The 17,672-nt window shown below is 42.9% G+C and overlaps 1 protein-coding gene across 1 annotated transcript in view; it reads right to left on the reverse strand.

Moving 5' to 3' along the window:
• The window catches only part of FBXL7 (F-box and leucine rich repeat protein 7), a 194,563-nt gene extending 182,967 nt beyond the window's left edge, over window positions 1-11,596 (reverse strand). Inside the window, exon 1 of the mRNA XM_070942586.1 lies at window positions 11,521-11,596. Within this exon, the coding sequence (XP_070798687.1) occupies window positions 11,521-11,557 (37 nt within the window). The 5' untranslated portion in view covers window positions 11,558-11,596. The remainder of the gene's footprint in view (window positions 1-11,520) is intronic.
• Between the last annotated feature and the right edge of the window lie 6,076 nt (window positions 11,597-17,672).

Here is a 17,672-nt window from a genome sequence, read left to right on the forward strand (position 1 = left end):
AAAAACTATTGCAGGAATTGGGTATGGCCAGGCTAGAGAAATGAAAAACTAGGGGTGACATGATAGCAGTATTCCAGTATTTGAGGGGCTGCCACAAAGAAAAGGGGGTCAACTTATTTTCCAAAGCACCAAAAGGCAAGACAAGAAACAATGGATGGAAACTAATCAAGGAAAGAAGCAACCTGGAATTAAGAAAAAACTTCCTAGCAGTGAGGACAATTAACCAGTGGAACAGCTTGCCTTCAGAAGTTATAGGTGCTTCATCACTGGAGATTTTTAAGAAAAGAATGGACAGCCACCTATCTGAAATGGTATAGGGCAGTGATGGCTAACCTTTTTGCCATCACGTGCCAGGAAGGGGGGGCAGAGGAGGTTCGCGCACAAGCATGTCCACACCATAATTCTATGCTCTCACTTAACAATAGCAGATATTGAGGAAAAAAGGTAAATGATTTTTCCATAAATGCTCTACTTGGAAGAGGACATGCTCTACTTGGAAGAGGACATGCTTCCGTTCCAAGGTTGATTTTCCTGCTTGAGACAGGAGCTTGGCCAGAACATACTGCTGTGTGAATCATCTAGGAAGGTTATCTTCCAGGCAAGAATGGAAATAAGAGAAATCTCATATGAGCCACAAATAAAAGAGAAAAAAACGAGACACCAAAAGGGCTACCAAAAAAAAAACAAAAAAAACCAAGCTAAGAGCAGCCAAAAAACATCAGAGATAACTGAAGGCGACTTGCATCCATAAAGGAGGCCTTGACTTAATTCACATTCTAATGATATTGAGGCAAAAAGTTTTCTTAACTCTAGAGCACAGGTGTCAGACTCGATCGTGACATATTGCAACATTTTTTGCCCTTGCGGAACTGGGGTGGGCATGGCCTGCATGTGACGCATCCGGTCCTTGGGCTGCCAGTTTGACACCCCTGCTATACAGAAATGATGATGTCCCAGGAAGCCACAGCAAATTCCTTCCATTTCAAACCTGAGAATAGCAACCTTGCCCCATTGGTAGTGGAAAATATTGTAATAATACAATTCAGGGACATCAGTTGAGCAGATAACCAAATGTGGGCTTAGTAAGAGGGAGTAAGAACTTTTCTTATTAGTTGCCATTCAGGATTTTAGTATCCAGAAGTCATCTAGACAGAATGTTAAAGAACAGCTCCTAATGTTCTCAACGATTATAATGGAAATGGGGATAACAATGCTCGGGAAGATTCTCTTGACTGACACAAGAGTGGAAGCAGTGAGGAAAATTAGAACAACCTGTCTGTCCCCCCCCACCCTCCAAGCTGGGGTTTCTCAGCCACAGTTACTTCCACAGCTGGAAAACACAGCAGACACAGCTGTTCCTCTAAGGAAGTGAGGTGTAATTCCAGGAAATGTTTGTTTTTCTGGTGTCTGGTATAATGGAGGGTTAAAGTTACCTTCCCAAAGGAGGTTTTATAGAAGAGCACAAATAATATTTCAGTATGTGATGAATCCTCAAGGAAGAAGATAAAAATAAGCAACCAAACGTAATTCTACTGTTATTTTTTTTCCTGTATTTTTACTTTTACCAGTGAAGAGACTTCAGATAAAATTATTATTACCTTCTAAAGTATAAAGCAAAGATTATGGCTTCAAAAATTTTAAAAGAAATTTAGTAGATACCTGGGCAGGGTGGATTTGATTTAAATCGAGTTGATTTAAATCACAATTTAAATCATGATTTAAATCACTAGTAAAATGGCTTGATTTAAATCAACTCAATTTAAATCATAATTTTTAAAGAGCAACTGTCATCTCTGCTACTCCTTTGACCCACTGTTGACTCACTGATAGTCCCAGTGTTGCAGAATATACAGCCTCATGCTATATAACTAAGCTCCATTTCATGCTGAATAAACTAAATTATTTATGTATCTTAAATAGAAAACTATCTTACGATAGATTTTTACCCCAAAAGTTTTTTATTAAAATAAATTCGATAAAAATAAAAAAAATCCGATTTAAATCAAAAAAATCCGATTTAAATAAAAAAAATATGATTTTTTTTTATTTTTTTAAAAAAATCATTGATTTTTATCCACCCTGTACCTGGGCAATAGGAAATAAATTCTCAGCAGAGAGAGCTATTGGTCAATATAACTGCTAGCAGGGAATGGCAAATAACACATCATCTATAGATTACATTTTTCCATCATCAATACTGAAACAGACCTTCCCCATCTGATCACTCTCAGTTTTCATCTAGACTTCTGGTAATGCCAAGAGAGTTGAATGCTACAAAACATGGTCTGATTACCACTGATCGGTTTCCCAATTGGGAAACTCACATTTCTTCAAATCACCATATTCCATTGCTCCACCTTACAATCTAGCTGTATCAGGGGAGAATTTTGAGAGAAGCATTAATGACATCACATTATTTGCGGGCTTTCCTTCAGCTGCTTCAAGTTAAAAGGAAGTATTCTCAACTTAGAGGAAGTTGTAAAAAAGAAAAAAGGTGAAGTGATGGCCCAGGAAGAAGCCATCTTGTAATTTATTGCACTGGTTTTTAGACCACAGCAGGGGTGGGTTCTACTTACCTTTACTATCGGTTCGCAATGGGATCTCGAGCGTACACTTGCTTTGCTCGCGTGTGTGTCTTGCTTTTGCGCATGCGCAGATTGTTGATGACCACATCCAGGGCAGTGGGCGGGGCCTCCCACTGGTTTTACTACCAGTTCGCCAGGGGGCAACCCACCCCTGAACCACAGCCATCTATGGGTATGGTAATAGTGAGGGATAAAGCCATTGTAATAAGATTTTCAATTACCTTAGGTAAAGGTAAAGGTTTCCCTCGCACATATGTGCTAGTCGTTCCCGACTCTAGGGGGTGGTGCTCATCTCTGTTTCAAAGCCGAAGAGCCAGCGCTGTCCGAAGACGTCTCCGTGGTCATGTGGCCAGCATGACTAAACGCCAAAGGCACACGGAACGCTATTACCTTCCCACCAAAGGTGGTCCCTATTTTTCTACTTGCATTTTTTACATGCTTTCAAACTGCTAGGTTGGCAGAAGCTGGGACAAGTAATGGGAGCTCATCCCGTTACATGGCACTAGGGATTCGAACCGCTGAACTGACGACATTTCGATCGACAAGCTCAACAACTTAGCCACTGAGCCACTGTGTCCCTCTACAATTACTTACAATTACAATTACAATTACCTTATAGAGAAATGAGAAGTTTATTAATTGTATGAGCTGTACTGTACTGAACAATACTGTGTACTTCATTCTGCCAAAGACCCTGTGGAAATATTTGGGGAAAGATAATGTAAAGGGTTTTGTGCAATCTTGAGGAACAACAATTTGACTCCTCTCAACATTTGTTTCTGGCCATGTGCAGTATGTGAGCCCACTCAGTGTGGTTCGTAAATCAAAATTTATGGCCCAACATACTGCATTAATCCAACTAATCACAGTTTACCAAGCCACCCATAGTTAAGCCATGTTTGGACCCAGCCAATACAACCAGCTTGTTCTCCATGACAGCCTGGAAGTAATATTTGAGGAAAATTTCTAGGGGGAATAAGTAATCTTATTTATCATGTTTTGATGGCAGTAATTTTTGATGGTAGCTGTTGTTTTACAAAGAGAAAGGGATATTAATTGAATTAACTGAACTACTGGGATTCTCTTTTGTGCCACAGTGGAAACTCAAGCTGTCCAATTGATAAAGCTTTAGAATAGGGCTGTCAAACTTCCGGCCTGCGGGCCGAATGTGTCATGCGCTGGCCATGCCCACGCCTGGTTTAGTGAGGGGGGAAAAGTCCTGATTTGTCACATAACACCATCATGACAATGTGAGTTTGACAACCCTGCTTTAGAAGGTAAATTGCAAAGCTATCTCATGGATAGTGGATCATGCAAAACAAGTTGTTTGGAGATCCAAATCCAATGCCACTGATTCTTCAGCACCTATGACCATAAGCAGAGGTTAGAATACAGATGAAGAGTTGAGGATTTACTCCAGTGTCCCTTTTTTATCATTTCATCCCTTCTTTGTCAAAGAGATTGTTCACTCCTACTTTTCTTTCCTGACACATATGTATAGAGAGTACATGTACCTTGATTCTTCTCCTGGTAGGATACAGCTGGTTAGCTGCTAGGCCAGGGGTCCTCAAACTGTGACCCGCAGGCCACATACAGCCCACCGAAGCCCTTAATCCAGCCCATGCAGGACAAAGCTGTCCCACCCACATTGCCCCACCCACCTGCTGGCCTCCACCCTTCGGCCGAGTATAGGACTTACCTTCACGAGCCCCGCAGGCTGGAACTGGAAGGTAAGGTCAAAATTTTTGGCCTGCAGAGTGCTTCTGGAAGCAGGGGAGATTAAAAATGGGGGGCACAGACACCCTATGAGGCCAAAAATGGGCACGTTTTTGCCCTGCAGTATGCTTCTGGAGGCAGAGGTGAAAATGGGGCATGCGGATGCCCCGGGCCCGTTTTTGGCCTCCCCTGCCTCCAGAAGATAGAGAGAGAGAGAGAGAGAGAGACAGAGACAGAGAGAGAGAGAGACAGAGACAGAGAGAGACAGAGAAAGAGAAAGAGAGAGAGAGAGAGGGAGGGAAAGAGAGAGAGAGAGAGAGAACACATACACACAGAGAGATAGAGAGAGAGAAAAAGAGAGAGAAAGAAAGATAGACGGAGAGAGGGAAATAGAGAGAGAACTAGAGAGAAAAAGAGAGAAAGAGAGGGAGAGACGAGAGAGAGAGAGATGTTGATTGTAAGCTCCTTGGGGTTGAGAAGAATTGCTGCAAAAAATTGCTGAATTTCCTGAAGTGGACCACTAGACTCCTAAACAACTGAAAAAATGATCGAGTAAAAAGAAAAGTCAACCAAAAGAGCAACATGCAAACAAAAGCAAATGAAACACTCACAGGAGCAAAACAAGTCAAAGTTTAATTTGTGTGCCTTGTTCAATGAACTGCTAAATTGGCCATGCCCACCTAGTCACATGACCTCTTAGCCATGCTCACCCAGTCACATGACCACCTAGCCACACCCACCCAGCCAGTCCAGGCCCACAACAGTCTGAGAGACTGTGAATTGACCCCGTTTAAAAAGTTTGAGGACCCCCTGTGCTAGGCTTTGCCAGTAATGTATTAGCTGTGGTTAAATATCCTTTCTCTTATAGCTATAGATTGTCTGCTTCACGAACAATTGTTTAGGTCAGATTCCTGCTTTCAGGAATACTCAAAGGCACAGACAGAAAGCTTCAACCTACAGCCTGCAGTCAGGATGATTCTGATATTTTGTGACTCAAATGTATTTTCCTCTTTCATAATAATATCAATTTAGTAAAGAGACATGTATGAAGGGAGAAAGTTAATTTCCTGAGGCAAGTTACCATTCAGTGAGTAACTACATAGAAGTATTTTGTGTATACAGTAGTCCTTGTCTTACAACAGTTTGTTTAATGACTGTTCAAAGTTACAACGGCTCTGGAAAAAAATGACTTTTGAGTCATTTTTCACACTTACGACTGTCGCAGCATCCCCAAGGTCACCTGATTAAAATTCAGATGTTTGGCAATGGACTCATGTTTATGACGGTTGCAGTATCCCAGAATCATGTGATCCTGTTTTGCAACCTTCTGGCAAGCAAAGTAAATGGGGAAGCCACTCACTTAACAACCATGCAACTAATTTATCAACTGCAGTGATTCACTTAACAACTGTGGCAAGAAAGGTCTCAAAGTGAGGCAAAATTCACTTAACACCTATCTTGCTTAACAACAGAAATTGGGGGCTCCATTGTAATCGTAAGTTGAGGACTACCATTATTAGAATGGCTAAATGACACAGTTGATTTAAACATAATTTTTCTAATAATTATTTATGTCATGCCATAATTTATTTCCCAACCCAATACTTATTAGATGCACTGAACTATCACACCATTATTCCAATGTGGTCACTACAATTCTACACTAAAAGGATTCTATATGAGACAGACACAATACTACACATCTAAATGCAGGCTCGGAAAAAAATGTAAGTGGAATGAAATTGCAGAGGTAGCATTTAAAGAGAACAGCTGGAGCGCATTAAACCCTGCCTCTCTCCTGCTTTGTCCCTGGGGTTGAAAAACTTGCCATTTAGTCAGGAAGCAGTTCTGTGCTATACCGTACAATACAGAATCTTGAAATATCAGAAACAAACTATAAAAGATGACATAGAATGCAGGTGGTACTTGCTCAAAACTCCAGAGCAAAGGTTGCTTTTTACCTGCTCTTCAATGTCTGCCATTAGAATATGATTAATACAAAAGTCCCAATGTATATTTCATAATACTACGAGGCAGGCACAAACTTCATACTTAGAACGCACCAACATCCAGAACTAGCCTTGGAAATCTGCAAAGGTGAAGGCAGCTTTTAAGCTTATAAATGATGTCAAATTATCCTCCACTAGTGTCATTTTGCACACATGCCCTCATCTTTTATATAGCATATTAGGTCAAAACCATGTGATTTTAACCTACTTTTATATGTTCCTCTTCCTTTCTGCTAACTGTATTGATAGGTGTTTTTTTTTTAAAATCATAGGCAGTGGTGGGCTGCAGCCGGTTCGGGCAAACCAGTAGTTGTGACCTGCCCACCCACCCCGGCGCTATGCATCCTATTTAGCTGCATTTTTTAAGCTGCGCGCATGCGTGCACGTGAGCAAAGCGTACGCACACGCTCACATTTTCGGTATTGGGGCAAACTGGGTATTAATTCATGTGCTGCCCACGTCTGATCATAGGTTAGTTTTTAAAAAATCTTCAAAGTTAAATAAGCATTGGCCTTTTTTAAATGAAGCTAAATGCCATGGTTGCATGTAACAATAAATCTCAAACTAGCCAATGAGGGAATGATGCCCTGCTGAGAGAAAGACAACTATGTACAGACCCAGTATGATGTCATGGGAAATGTGCTGTCTTCTAGGTGTCTGTATCCAGTATGTAGCAGAGAGGTTATTGACACTGTTCAAAGCCAATTCTTTCCTTTTGATTTATATGAGTAGAAATCACAGACCAGAAGAAAGCATGACAAAAACCTGTGAGGTTTTAAGCAGGAAGAAACTTGGAAGAGAGGTAGGTTGGTTTTTTTAACAATACTTCCAGACAAAAGCCATGACACTAGGAAAAAAAACCAAAATCTTGAAAGTCAATAACTAGCTATGTAAGTACTACTATCCAGAAGAATTTGGATTCTGGGATGAACTATGTTGCCTTCATGAAGTTCACTTGGGAAGAGATGAGCTACAACTTATGAAGATAAGGAAAGAAATATTGGCAAGTGCCAATCTCATCAGGAGGGCATTAAACTAAAAGAAATGGGGAAGGGTGGCAAAAACCCATATCCAAATTTGTAGCCAAGGGTTAGAAAGCAGAACATAAAGGAAGAAAAAGGCCAAGTGTGGGATCAAGTGTTTGTAGGGAACTACAGACTAACTAGAAAACCCAGTTAGTGGTGCTACTCAAAACCTCAGATGTTTCTACACCAATACAAAGAGTATGGGGAATGAAACTCAAGAAAATGGGTATGATATGATAGGTATCACTAAAATTTGGTGGGATGATACTCACCATTGTAAATATAAATCTAACAATCAGAACACAGAAATTCAATTGAAAGTGTCCAAGTATGAATACAATGAGAGCAGAGATGGGTTTCACATAATTTTACCACCGGTTCGCCCCACACCAAAAATGTGAGTATGCGCATGTGCAGACTTGCTTTGCTCGTACATGGCCTTGGGGCAGCGGGCAGAGGCAGGGCGGGCCCAACCCCCTGCAGGTCGCTACTATCAGTTCGCCAGAACCAGTCCAAACCAGCTGAATACCACCACTGAATGAGAGAAAAGCAATATAAACCTAGGAGTTTATAATAGACTGCCTGGGTAGGAGAAAGACATGGATGAAGGCGCATGCAATTAGCCTGGAATCTAACTGTGCCAAGATTCAGAGGTGCAACAAATACTTGCTGTTTTCATTTGTCAGAAGATAGAAGAAAGAACAAGGGGACTGCAACTGGGGACCTAATCCTCACCAACAGAAATTAATTGGTTGAAGTAATAAAACAAGGGTCTTCAAACTTGGCAGCTTGGCAGCAAATTTTGCCAGAAGCAAAGCTGGCTGGAGAATTCTGGGAGTTGAAGTCCACAAGTCTTAAAGCTGCCAAGTTTGAAGACCTCTGTAATAAAAGTACCCTGTAGGAATGTGATTGTTTTGAATTTGTGACCCCCAGAGGAGGAATCAGTGAGAAGAGTCACAGCTTTACACCAGATTTCAAAAGAGTTGATTCTGATTACAGGTAATCCTCAATTTACAACCGCAATTGAGGCCAAAATTTCTGTTGTTAAGTGAGACATTTGTTTTGTCGCTAAAGGTGATCACATGACCCCAGGACATAGCAATGGTCATATATATGAACCAGCTGCCAAGCATCTGAATTTTGATCAGATGATCATGGGGATGCTAGAAAGCTCATAACTATGAAAAATGGTAATAAGTCACATTTTTCAGGGCCATTGCAACTTTAAATGGTCACTAAACGAACCATTGTAAATCGAGGACTACCTGTAATTTTAAGGTAGCTTGGATCCAATGGCATTAAATCTTGAAGAATAAAATGGTAATCCTAAGAAATAAATTCCCACAAAAAGAAAAATGGGAGAAACTAGAGGCCAATGAGCATCCACGCTGAGCTCTCTAAAATGTTAAAGAGAAAAAAAGGTTATGCATGGAAATGGAAGGAGAAACACATAACCAAAGAAAAAGTCAAGACAGTCTCCAGAAATGGTAGGAACTATCAGAAAGGCTCCAGGTCAGAATGTGCTGAAGCTTGTGACAGCTATTAGAAACAACAAAGGGTTCTGTTGGTTGTTTAGAATCAAAAGGGAAGCCAAAAGGGGTGTGAGGAGAAAGTAGTGAATTGATATGAGCAATAGTGATGTTTTGGCTTTTATTTTGCCACTGCCTTCTTGCAGAAAGATTGGTCATTGTTATGCACTGGGGGAAGGAAGGATTGCCGCTGAAGATATAGTGGATAAGCAAAAGGCAAGATAAAACTTAGCCAATTTGAACAGATTCAGATCTTTAATGCCACATCAACTACATTCTACCATTCTTGGTCTTCTTTGAGAATTCCCGGAGGACTGGTGAAGGAAGGAGCAGGATCCAGGAAACTACAAACCTGTCAACTTAATGTCTATATTAGGCAATGTTCTTGAACAGATTAGTAAATAGCATGTTTGTGAGCAGTTGGCTAGACATGCTCCAATTAACAGATGCCAGAATGAATTTGTTGCAGATTATATCTTTTTCTCAGATATAATTTTAGTAGATCAGAGGTATACCAAAGAAATCAGCTTACCAGGACTTTAGTAATCCCTTCACCTTAATAAAATGATAAAATATGGACTAGATCAGGAGTCTCCAATCTTGGCAACTTTAAGACTTGTGGACTTCAACTCCCAGAATTCCTCAGCCAGTGCTCGCTGTTAAAGTTGCCAAGGTTGGAGAGCCCTGGACTAGATCAGTGGTCCCCAACCCCCGGGCTGTGGACCGCTACCAGGTTAGAAACCGGACTGCACAAGTGGTAGGTAATTGAGCGAAACTTCATCTGTGCATGTGCAGGATCTAGGTTGCGCATGAAACCACCACCATCACCCCAGCCAGGGGAATATTGTCTTCCACAAAATCAGTCCCTGGTGCCAGAAAGATTAAGGACTGTAGGACTAGATGATGCTACTGCTAGATGGATTCACAATTGACTGAATGCCTGTCCTCAGAGAATGCTAATGAATAGCTCCAGCTTCAGGGAAATACTGAATGGAGTGGCATAGGGCTTTGTCCTGGATCCAATGTGTTTAAAAAGTTTATCAATGTCTTGACTGAGGGAATTGAGACAATGCTTACAAAGTTTGCAAATGACACAAAACTGTGAGGGGTGGCTAATATTTTAGTTGAAAGAGAGGAGAAAAAAAAAGTCTAGGCAGACTTGAGCAATGGGCTGAATGAATAGGATGGACTTTCAGAAGTGCTTCAGTTTAGTCATACCATGGTTTCTGATGCGGGTTGTTTTTTTTTAAATCTTCAATTAGACCAACAGTATTCTTTATCTGGGTTGAATTAATTAATACTAATGTGTTCCTTCATAGAATTCTATTATACAGTTCTGATCTGTGCTTCCTGATAAATGTGTGGGACAAATTGAGTTGTCAATGCTCTGTTGACATTTTTGGTTAATGAAGTTAACAAACTAATCACTGCTGGAAGAGACCCTCAGTATGAATGTGCCAGAAGGATTCATCTTTAGAATATACAATAAATTCTACATGATTCTTGATTAAGAGGGCAAATTCCTTGTGTGTCCAATCACATTTGGCCAATAAAAGAATTCTAATCTATTCTAAAACAAGGAAAAAAAAGGATATACAACAGACATCTACACCATTCACAAAACTCTTCCGTGACACTAGAGACATGCCTCTGCACAGTGTTATAAAGTGAGTACTGATGGTGTTCTTATGTAAGTTCAACCTACTTATATATATATCATTTATTTAGCCTCCCGTATGGATATAGGGCCAGGGAAGCTACATTGCTAATGCACTAATATACAGGGTAGTCCTCAATTTACAACCACAATCGAGTCCAAAATTTATGTCGACAAGTGAGTTCTGGCCCATTTTCCGACTTTTCTTGCCACATCTGTTAACTGAATCATTGCAGTTGTTAAGTTAGTAACACGGTTGTTCAGCGAATCTGGTTTCCCCATTGACTCTGCCTATCAGAAGGTCGCAAAAGGGGATCATGTGACACACACACACACACACACTGCAACCGGCATCATTGTGAGTCAGTTGTCAAGCATCGGAATGTAAATCGCAGGACCGTTGGGGATGCTGCAACAATCATAAATGTGAAAAACTGTCATAAGTCACTGTTTTCAGTGCCGTTATAACTTCGAACTGTCATTAAGAGACCTGTTGTAAGTCGAAGACTACCTGTATACAATTCTTTCTTCTTCAGCCTAAAGAGCTCCTCGGCTCAAACTTTAACAAGACAGGCAAAAAAAAAAAAAAAAAAAAAAAAAAGCGCATTGTCCCATCCCGTCCCGCTCCGAAGCAAGGAGTGCCAAACCCCAATAAATTGTACTGCAAACATTTCGGAGAATTCCAACTTGGGTCCGTTGCAGCAACTTCTGAGCGACGACAAAACGGCAGATGCGCCAAGAGACTAAGAAAGGAAAACCGCAAACCCTGCCTTGAACTTTACAAGCTGCCGTCCCGGATCGCGGGCGTTGCAAGATGGGGGGGGGGGGAGGCGACCTCCTCTCCCTCGCTGCTCCTAGCGGAGCGTCTGCAAACGCTCCCAGCCTCTTAGACGCGGCTGGAGTTGCGCCCGGCTGTCCGTCCCCAGGCAGGCGGCCGCACGCGCGACTCTCGCTCCCCGGTGAACATCCAGGGACCCGCCTCGGCGCAGCGGGACTTACCGTCACTGCCGTACTGCTTGCCATTGTTTGCGCCCATCCTGGAGGCTTCATGCTCTCGTCCTCCTCCTTCTCCCAATAGCCACCATGGCGAAGTCAAAAAGGTTTGGGGTTGGGCAGGAAGAAACAAAGGGAGTGGGAAAAGACCCCCCTCCCCCCCCCAAAAAAAAGACCACCAGTGGGGATAGGTGGGTGGGGGTCTTCTGTATCCTCTCAGATGCTCCTTTTCCTCTTCAGTTTCCCCCCTTCTGGCAAAGGACAGCGGAGCAAAACTTGACAAGCCGAAGCAACCGAGTCTCCCCAAAGAACGAGGAAAGCAAACAAGGGACGGTAGCTCGGGTGATAATCCACGGGGAGGCTGCGGCAGCCCAAAGGCGGGAAGGAATAGAAGGCGAGGCGCGCTCGTTTCTGCAAAAAAGCTGGCGGAGGAATGGCAGCGGTCTCGACCAAGCGCTCCAACTTCGTTCGTGGTTCTCTTTCTTCCCGCCTCCCCCTGGTGGCCGAATCTCGTGTGAAAGTTACCGGATTCGTTCTTCTCTCCCACCCACCTACCCAGCCACCCCGCGCTCGAGTCCTGCGCCTCGGACTTTTTGTCACCGGGAGGCGCCTCCTCCCCGTGTCAATCAGCCCTTAAAGCGGGGCGCGAGCGGTCGGGCGCTGGCGCGCGCGCGCGCGCGAGAGAGAGAGAGAGAAAGAGCGAGCAGACAAAGCTGCTGCGATTAGAGACAAAGGATGTTCGTACAGATTTTGCAGTCTTCCAAGTTTCCCTTGATTAGCGAGGTGATCCGTTCCAAGGGATGTTTCCAATCTCTCCCCCTCTCCCTCTCCCTCCCTGTCACCTTGTCTATCTGTCTCTCCTTCCCTCTCTCTTTCTGTCTCTCTCTCTCTCTCCCTCCCTCCCTCTCTCTCTCCTCCTCCTCCTCAGGCCTGAGTGAGGTTTTTCAAGGAGGCTTGATATCATTTATGGAGACTTGGATGAACAGTTTGGTGAATTGATCCATGCGCTTTTCTAAATGCAGCCCTTCTAAATTGGAAACCTTGCACTCTTAAGTCTAGTTCAAAAGATTCTGCATGTGCCTAGGGCAGTGATGGTTAATCTTTTTGGTGCTGAATGCCCAAAGCGTAAGCGTGCGCATGCACACGAGCGTGCCCAAACCACCAAAATGCAATGTGAGCCCCCCCCATTCATGCATCCTGCCCCCCCTGCCCCATTTTGGCTTCCAGGTTGGGGCAGGTGGCTTTCCAGGCCCAAAATGGGGCACGGGGGCACAGCGCGAGGCCCCTGCGCATCCCATTTTGGGCCTGGAAAGCCTCCTGCACCAACTGGCACCCCCCACGTGTGCATGCTCATCCCACATAAGCATCCCGCCCTCCCACATGTGTGACAGATCCGAAGACCAGCTGACCAGCGGGAGGCGCACGCACATGCACAGTAGAGCTGGGCTGGGGCAACGGCTGGCTTGTCCGCAGAGAGGGCTCTGTGTGCCACCTGTGGCATGCGTGCCATAGGTTCGCCATCCCGAGCCTAGGGTACTCTTTTCGACACTGCTGCAGATCCTTGAAATTGTCTGATATGTAGATTCGACACTATTCCCCCCTCCCCCTCAAGAAGACTTGAAACAGCTTTCAGAATAGAGTAGGGTTTTGCAAGTCCTGTGACTGTCTAATGCTGTTCACTTTCCTCTGCAACCTCTATTGCTGCTTCAGGCAGCGGTGGCCAGGGTCAAGGTGGGGCTATAAGAAGGACCTTCTGGAGCTGCAATTTGATTGGTAGGAAGTGGCTTGCCTTCTCAGGGGGAACCTTGTTGATATTTTGAGCTCATGTGTATGGTATTTAGTTGCTGTGTTACTGTGTTACTAAATGTGATGGGAATGGCCTTGGTGGTGGCTGAAGGGGTTGCACTTTGGTTTGATGTCTTTGGAATCCAAAAGCCAGAGAAGGGAAGCCCAGGCTGTAACCCCTTCATCTGTTTTGTCAAATATTTTCATTAAGGATAATTATGTGTGACTAGCTTTTCCTGATTGCAGGTATGTGTCTTCTAATTTCCTGATAACAATTGACAGTCATTCAACCTGCAATGGCATGGCCATTGTGTTGATGCAAATGCCACAATTATAGGTCCATATCAATCATTAAATTACACATCACTTTTTCTGGACTGGGTCTGGATGTTCATTGTTTCTTCCATGCAAGGTATTTCTCCAGATATGGACATCCAAGATATTTTTGGCAATAGGAAAAGCAGCAAAGCAGGGGAGATACCTAGTATGTAGCCTTCTCTTAAGGTGGAAGCAAGTGGCAATGTTGCAATGTCCCCCAACTGTTATTACTGTAGATATACAAAGTCTATACATTTCTGTTAAAAAGCCAGTTTTGGAGATGTAAAAAAAAATCAGACCAAGAGAAATCAATTCAGAATGTTTTCCACCTTTAATATAACATATAAGCTATACAATTCAATTGAAAAGCAAACAAATATTTTAGAGAGGAAAATAATAAAAAAAAATTAGGATAATAAGTGTGAAATCTTATAAATGGGGATGTGGCTGTGTTCAGAATTAATAAATCATATTCAAACTCATAGTACATACACAGATGTCATCAATTAAAGTGACTCATATATCAAGCTCATATAGAGTTCAGCTTGTTCTAGTAGGATTTTCCTGATATTTATTCAGTTGCCTGAATTTCACATTTCAACACAACAACGACCCAAAGCATATCTCCAAATCAACAGAACAATGGCTTCCCCAGAATAATATTAAAGTTGGAGTGACCTAGCCAGAACCTGGAACAGAATCCAATTGAAAATCTATAGGGTGTCCTGAAGAGGGCTGTGCAAAGGAGATACTCTTGCAATCTGACAGATTTGGGGCACTTTTGCAAGGGACAGCGGGCAAAGATTGCCAAGGCAAGATTATGCCATGCTGATAGCCTCCTACCCCAAACGATTGAATGCTGTCATAAAATCAAAAGGTGTTTTAACAAAGTCTTGGTTTAAGGGTGTGCATCTTTATGCAGCCATATTTGTCTAGTTTTTTATTGTTATTTTTCCCCCTATAGATTTCAGTTTGTTTTTCAATTGAATTCTACAGCCCATATGCTATATTAAAGGTGGAAAAAAAGTCTTTAGTCATTTATTTTGGTCTAACTTTTTTACATCCCCAAAACCTGGCATTTTAAGAGTGGCACATAGACTTTCTATATCCACTGTAGGAACAATTGGTCCACATGGAAAACAACAATTTTGGGCTCTAGGTCACCTTTCTGTTGAACACAATCCTCATCAAGGTTTGGCAACAGGAGTTGCTGAAACACCCTTTTATAATCTGTCCAGATTCTGATTTCTGCTTGGATACATCTGGCATGCAGACCTTCCACTTTTGGGCTGTTGAAGCAGTGGGCACCATGTTTACAATACTATCTAGCTATCTAAATGGTGCATTGTACAAATTTCCTATTATTCTTCTGTAGGGGGTCTGTCAGGCAGTTCATAGCAACTAGACAGAGATTCAACAACTTCCACAGGCAAGTTCCACAGTTATCCAGACGCATGCTACAACTTCTTGGAATATAGCTGCAGTGGCAGACTGCCTACACCCAAGGAGATATCTCTGAAAAAGGTGGTAGGTTCCGAGGAGGAACTATGTTGGCTGCAATTTCCTTCTGCCCACTACTGAATGATGTACCATTTCAGTCTCTGGGGGAGTGTGAGCATGTTTGGACCGTGGTTCCATCACTGAAGTGCCTCAGTACCTTGTTCTTATGTGCTGCTGTTTGTGTTAAAGTTGTGCTTCAGGCATGGCAAGATTATCCTACTGCTGGATTATGTCACTAGATGCTTTCTCCAAGGGTCATGGTCTAGGGAGATGTGCCTTGTGTCTCATTCTGGTTGCTCTCATAGATGTATTGCTGTTCCTTCCTTCTTAAGTACTGTTGCTTGCTTCTTCCCTCAGTCATTAAGTGCTGCTTATGCAGATGGAACACATAAGACCCATCCTGTACCAGTTGATGTGAGTAGAAGCCTCTGAACATTCTGGGGAGCCTTGCCTCCCTCCCATCCTGACTTCTCTTCTGTGTCACTGCTCTTTCCTTCTTCAGGACTGTTGCTTGCTGATCATTATTCCTCTTCTCCATCACCAGCTCCATGCAGGATAAACTGGAATGTTCTTTTGACATTGGCTATGGGTAAATGAGTCATTTCTATTAGTACAGATACAGTAGTAATATTATATAGTATATTCATATGTTGTTGTTTCTCTGACGGTGTTTGTGTAGGTCAAAAATGGTATTTGTCCATTGTTGACACTCATATCCATTCCCAGTAGCTACAGTTCACCCTCAATTCTAACTTCAATTCTCTCTCTCTCTCTCTCTCTCTCTCTCTCTCTCCCTCCCTCCCTCCCTCCCTCCCTCCCTCCCTCTCTCTCTCTCTCTCTCTCATACACACACACACACACACACACACACACAGGCACAGAATAGCTCCGTGCTGGACATGCGGAATTATTTGTCCCTTTTTCAGTTAGAGAAGAGGATCAAGATAAAGTTATCAAGGAGACTCTTCATAAAGAGAAAAGGAGGAGGCTAAGCATGCATGCAGTTTCTATGATTTGGGAAGCCGCTGACAATAAACTTGGCTAATGAGGCTTTGGGAAATGAGAAAGAATCTAACTTCCTTGGTTGTAAGCTACTGTTAGGACTTGGATTCTATGCATGTGGAACAGCAGAGTGACCCTGGAACACTGGACAGTCTGAAGGCAGAATACTAGCCTTCAGTTCAAATATCCTATATAGAGGTAACAACTATGGCTGATCGTCTAAGGATCACTATTAATTAACTGGTCTACAACAATTTATGGGACCCACCATCAGTACTGCCTTCTTCAGTCCATCACAGTGGGCAGCAAAGCAAGTAAGGGTGGTGGCCAATTCACAAGAGAAACACTATTTTCCTGTCCACAGTATTAATCAAATAGCCTTTCATTGACTGTGCCAAGTATAGTCAGAGTCTACTTGGCATTGTTTGCCTTCCTGTCCAACATTACAATCTGTACTTTCTCTGCTGCTCTTTCCTGTTTGGGAAGGAGCATTATGCTTAGGATTGAGGCTGAGGCTAGCTGCAGCCACAGTAAAGATTCTACAAGGCTGCATAGGTTTTATCCAGGATACTCAGCTGTTGTCCAAGACTATCTTTTGCCTCTTTTGTGCAACAGATTGTATATGTCCTTCACCAATGAAGACACAACTTCTCAGAAAAACTCTTCTTGGTGAGCGAGTGGCACACATGGCAGTATGATCCACATACCAAGAATATTTAGTGCATTTCCCATGGGTGGGAAAGGGAAGTTGATTGGCTTTCCAGATTTTAAGGAATTTCTGCATTTAAGATCTTGCTGGTAGGTGATTTACTACTTCAATAGCTAGAACATAACTTTTTTACCTGAGGTTTCACCAAATTGAGAAAGGCTGAGATAAGTTTAGAATTAAAGAAGCAAGCTTGTTTGTTGGGAGGAATGTTATGAATTGGTGTTGTCATAGGCAGTTATGGGATAGATGCACATGACAGGAGAAAGACATTAAATTAGGCACTAGGAGACAATAGGTATGGATGTGACAGGGCAAAACGTTTGTGCTGTCCAACTCGGTCATTAATAGTGAATGCAAGGTGTGGGATGGGGGCACTGCTTTTCTATTTCTGTGACAGAAGGAGTTTGAATCATGACATTATGAGCCATGGTGGCACAGTGTTTAGAATGCAGTACTGCAGGCTACTTCTGCTGACTGCCGGCTGCTTGCAGTTCGGCAGTTCGAATCTCACCGGCTGAAGGTTGACTCAGTCTTCCATCCTTCTGAGCAGGGGTGGGTTCTACTTACCTTTACTACCAGTTTGCAGTGGGGCTGCTCACACGTGCACGTGCTCTTCTGCGCAAGCACAGAAGGTTCTGTGCATGCACAAAGCGTTTTGATGACGTCGGGGTCAGTGGGCGGAGCCTCCCGCCAGTTATACTACTGGTTCTATAAAACCAGTGCGAACCAGGGGTAACCCACCACTGCTTCCGAGTTCAGTAAAATTAGGATCCAGATTTTTGGGGGCAATATGCTGACTCTAGAGAGGGCTGTAAAGCTCTGTATATATAAGTCTAAGTACTAC

The sequence above is a fragment of the Pituophis catenifer genome, unplaced genomic scaffold (genome assembly GCF_029215685.1).
Source record: "Pituophis catenifer annectens isolate HBS135680 unplaced genomic scaffold, rPitCat1.0.hap2 SCAF_3, whole genome shotgun sequence".
Lineage (NCBI taxonomy): Eukaryota > Metazoa > Chordata > Lepidosauria > Squamata > Colubridae > Pituophis > Pituophis catenifer.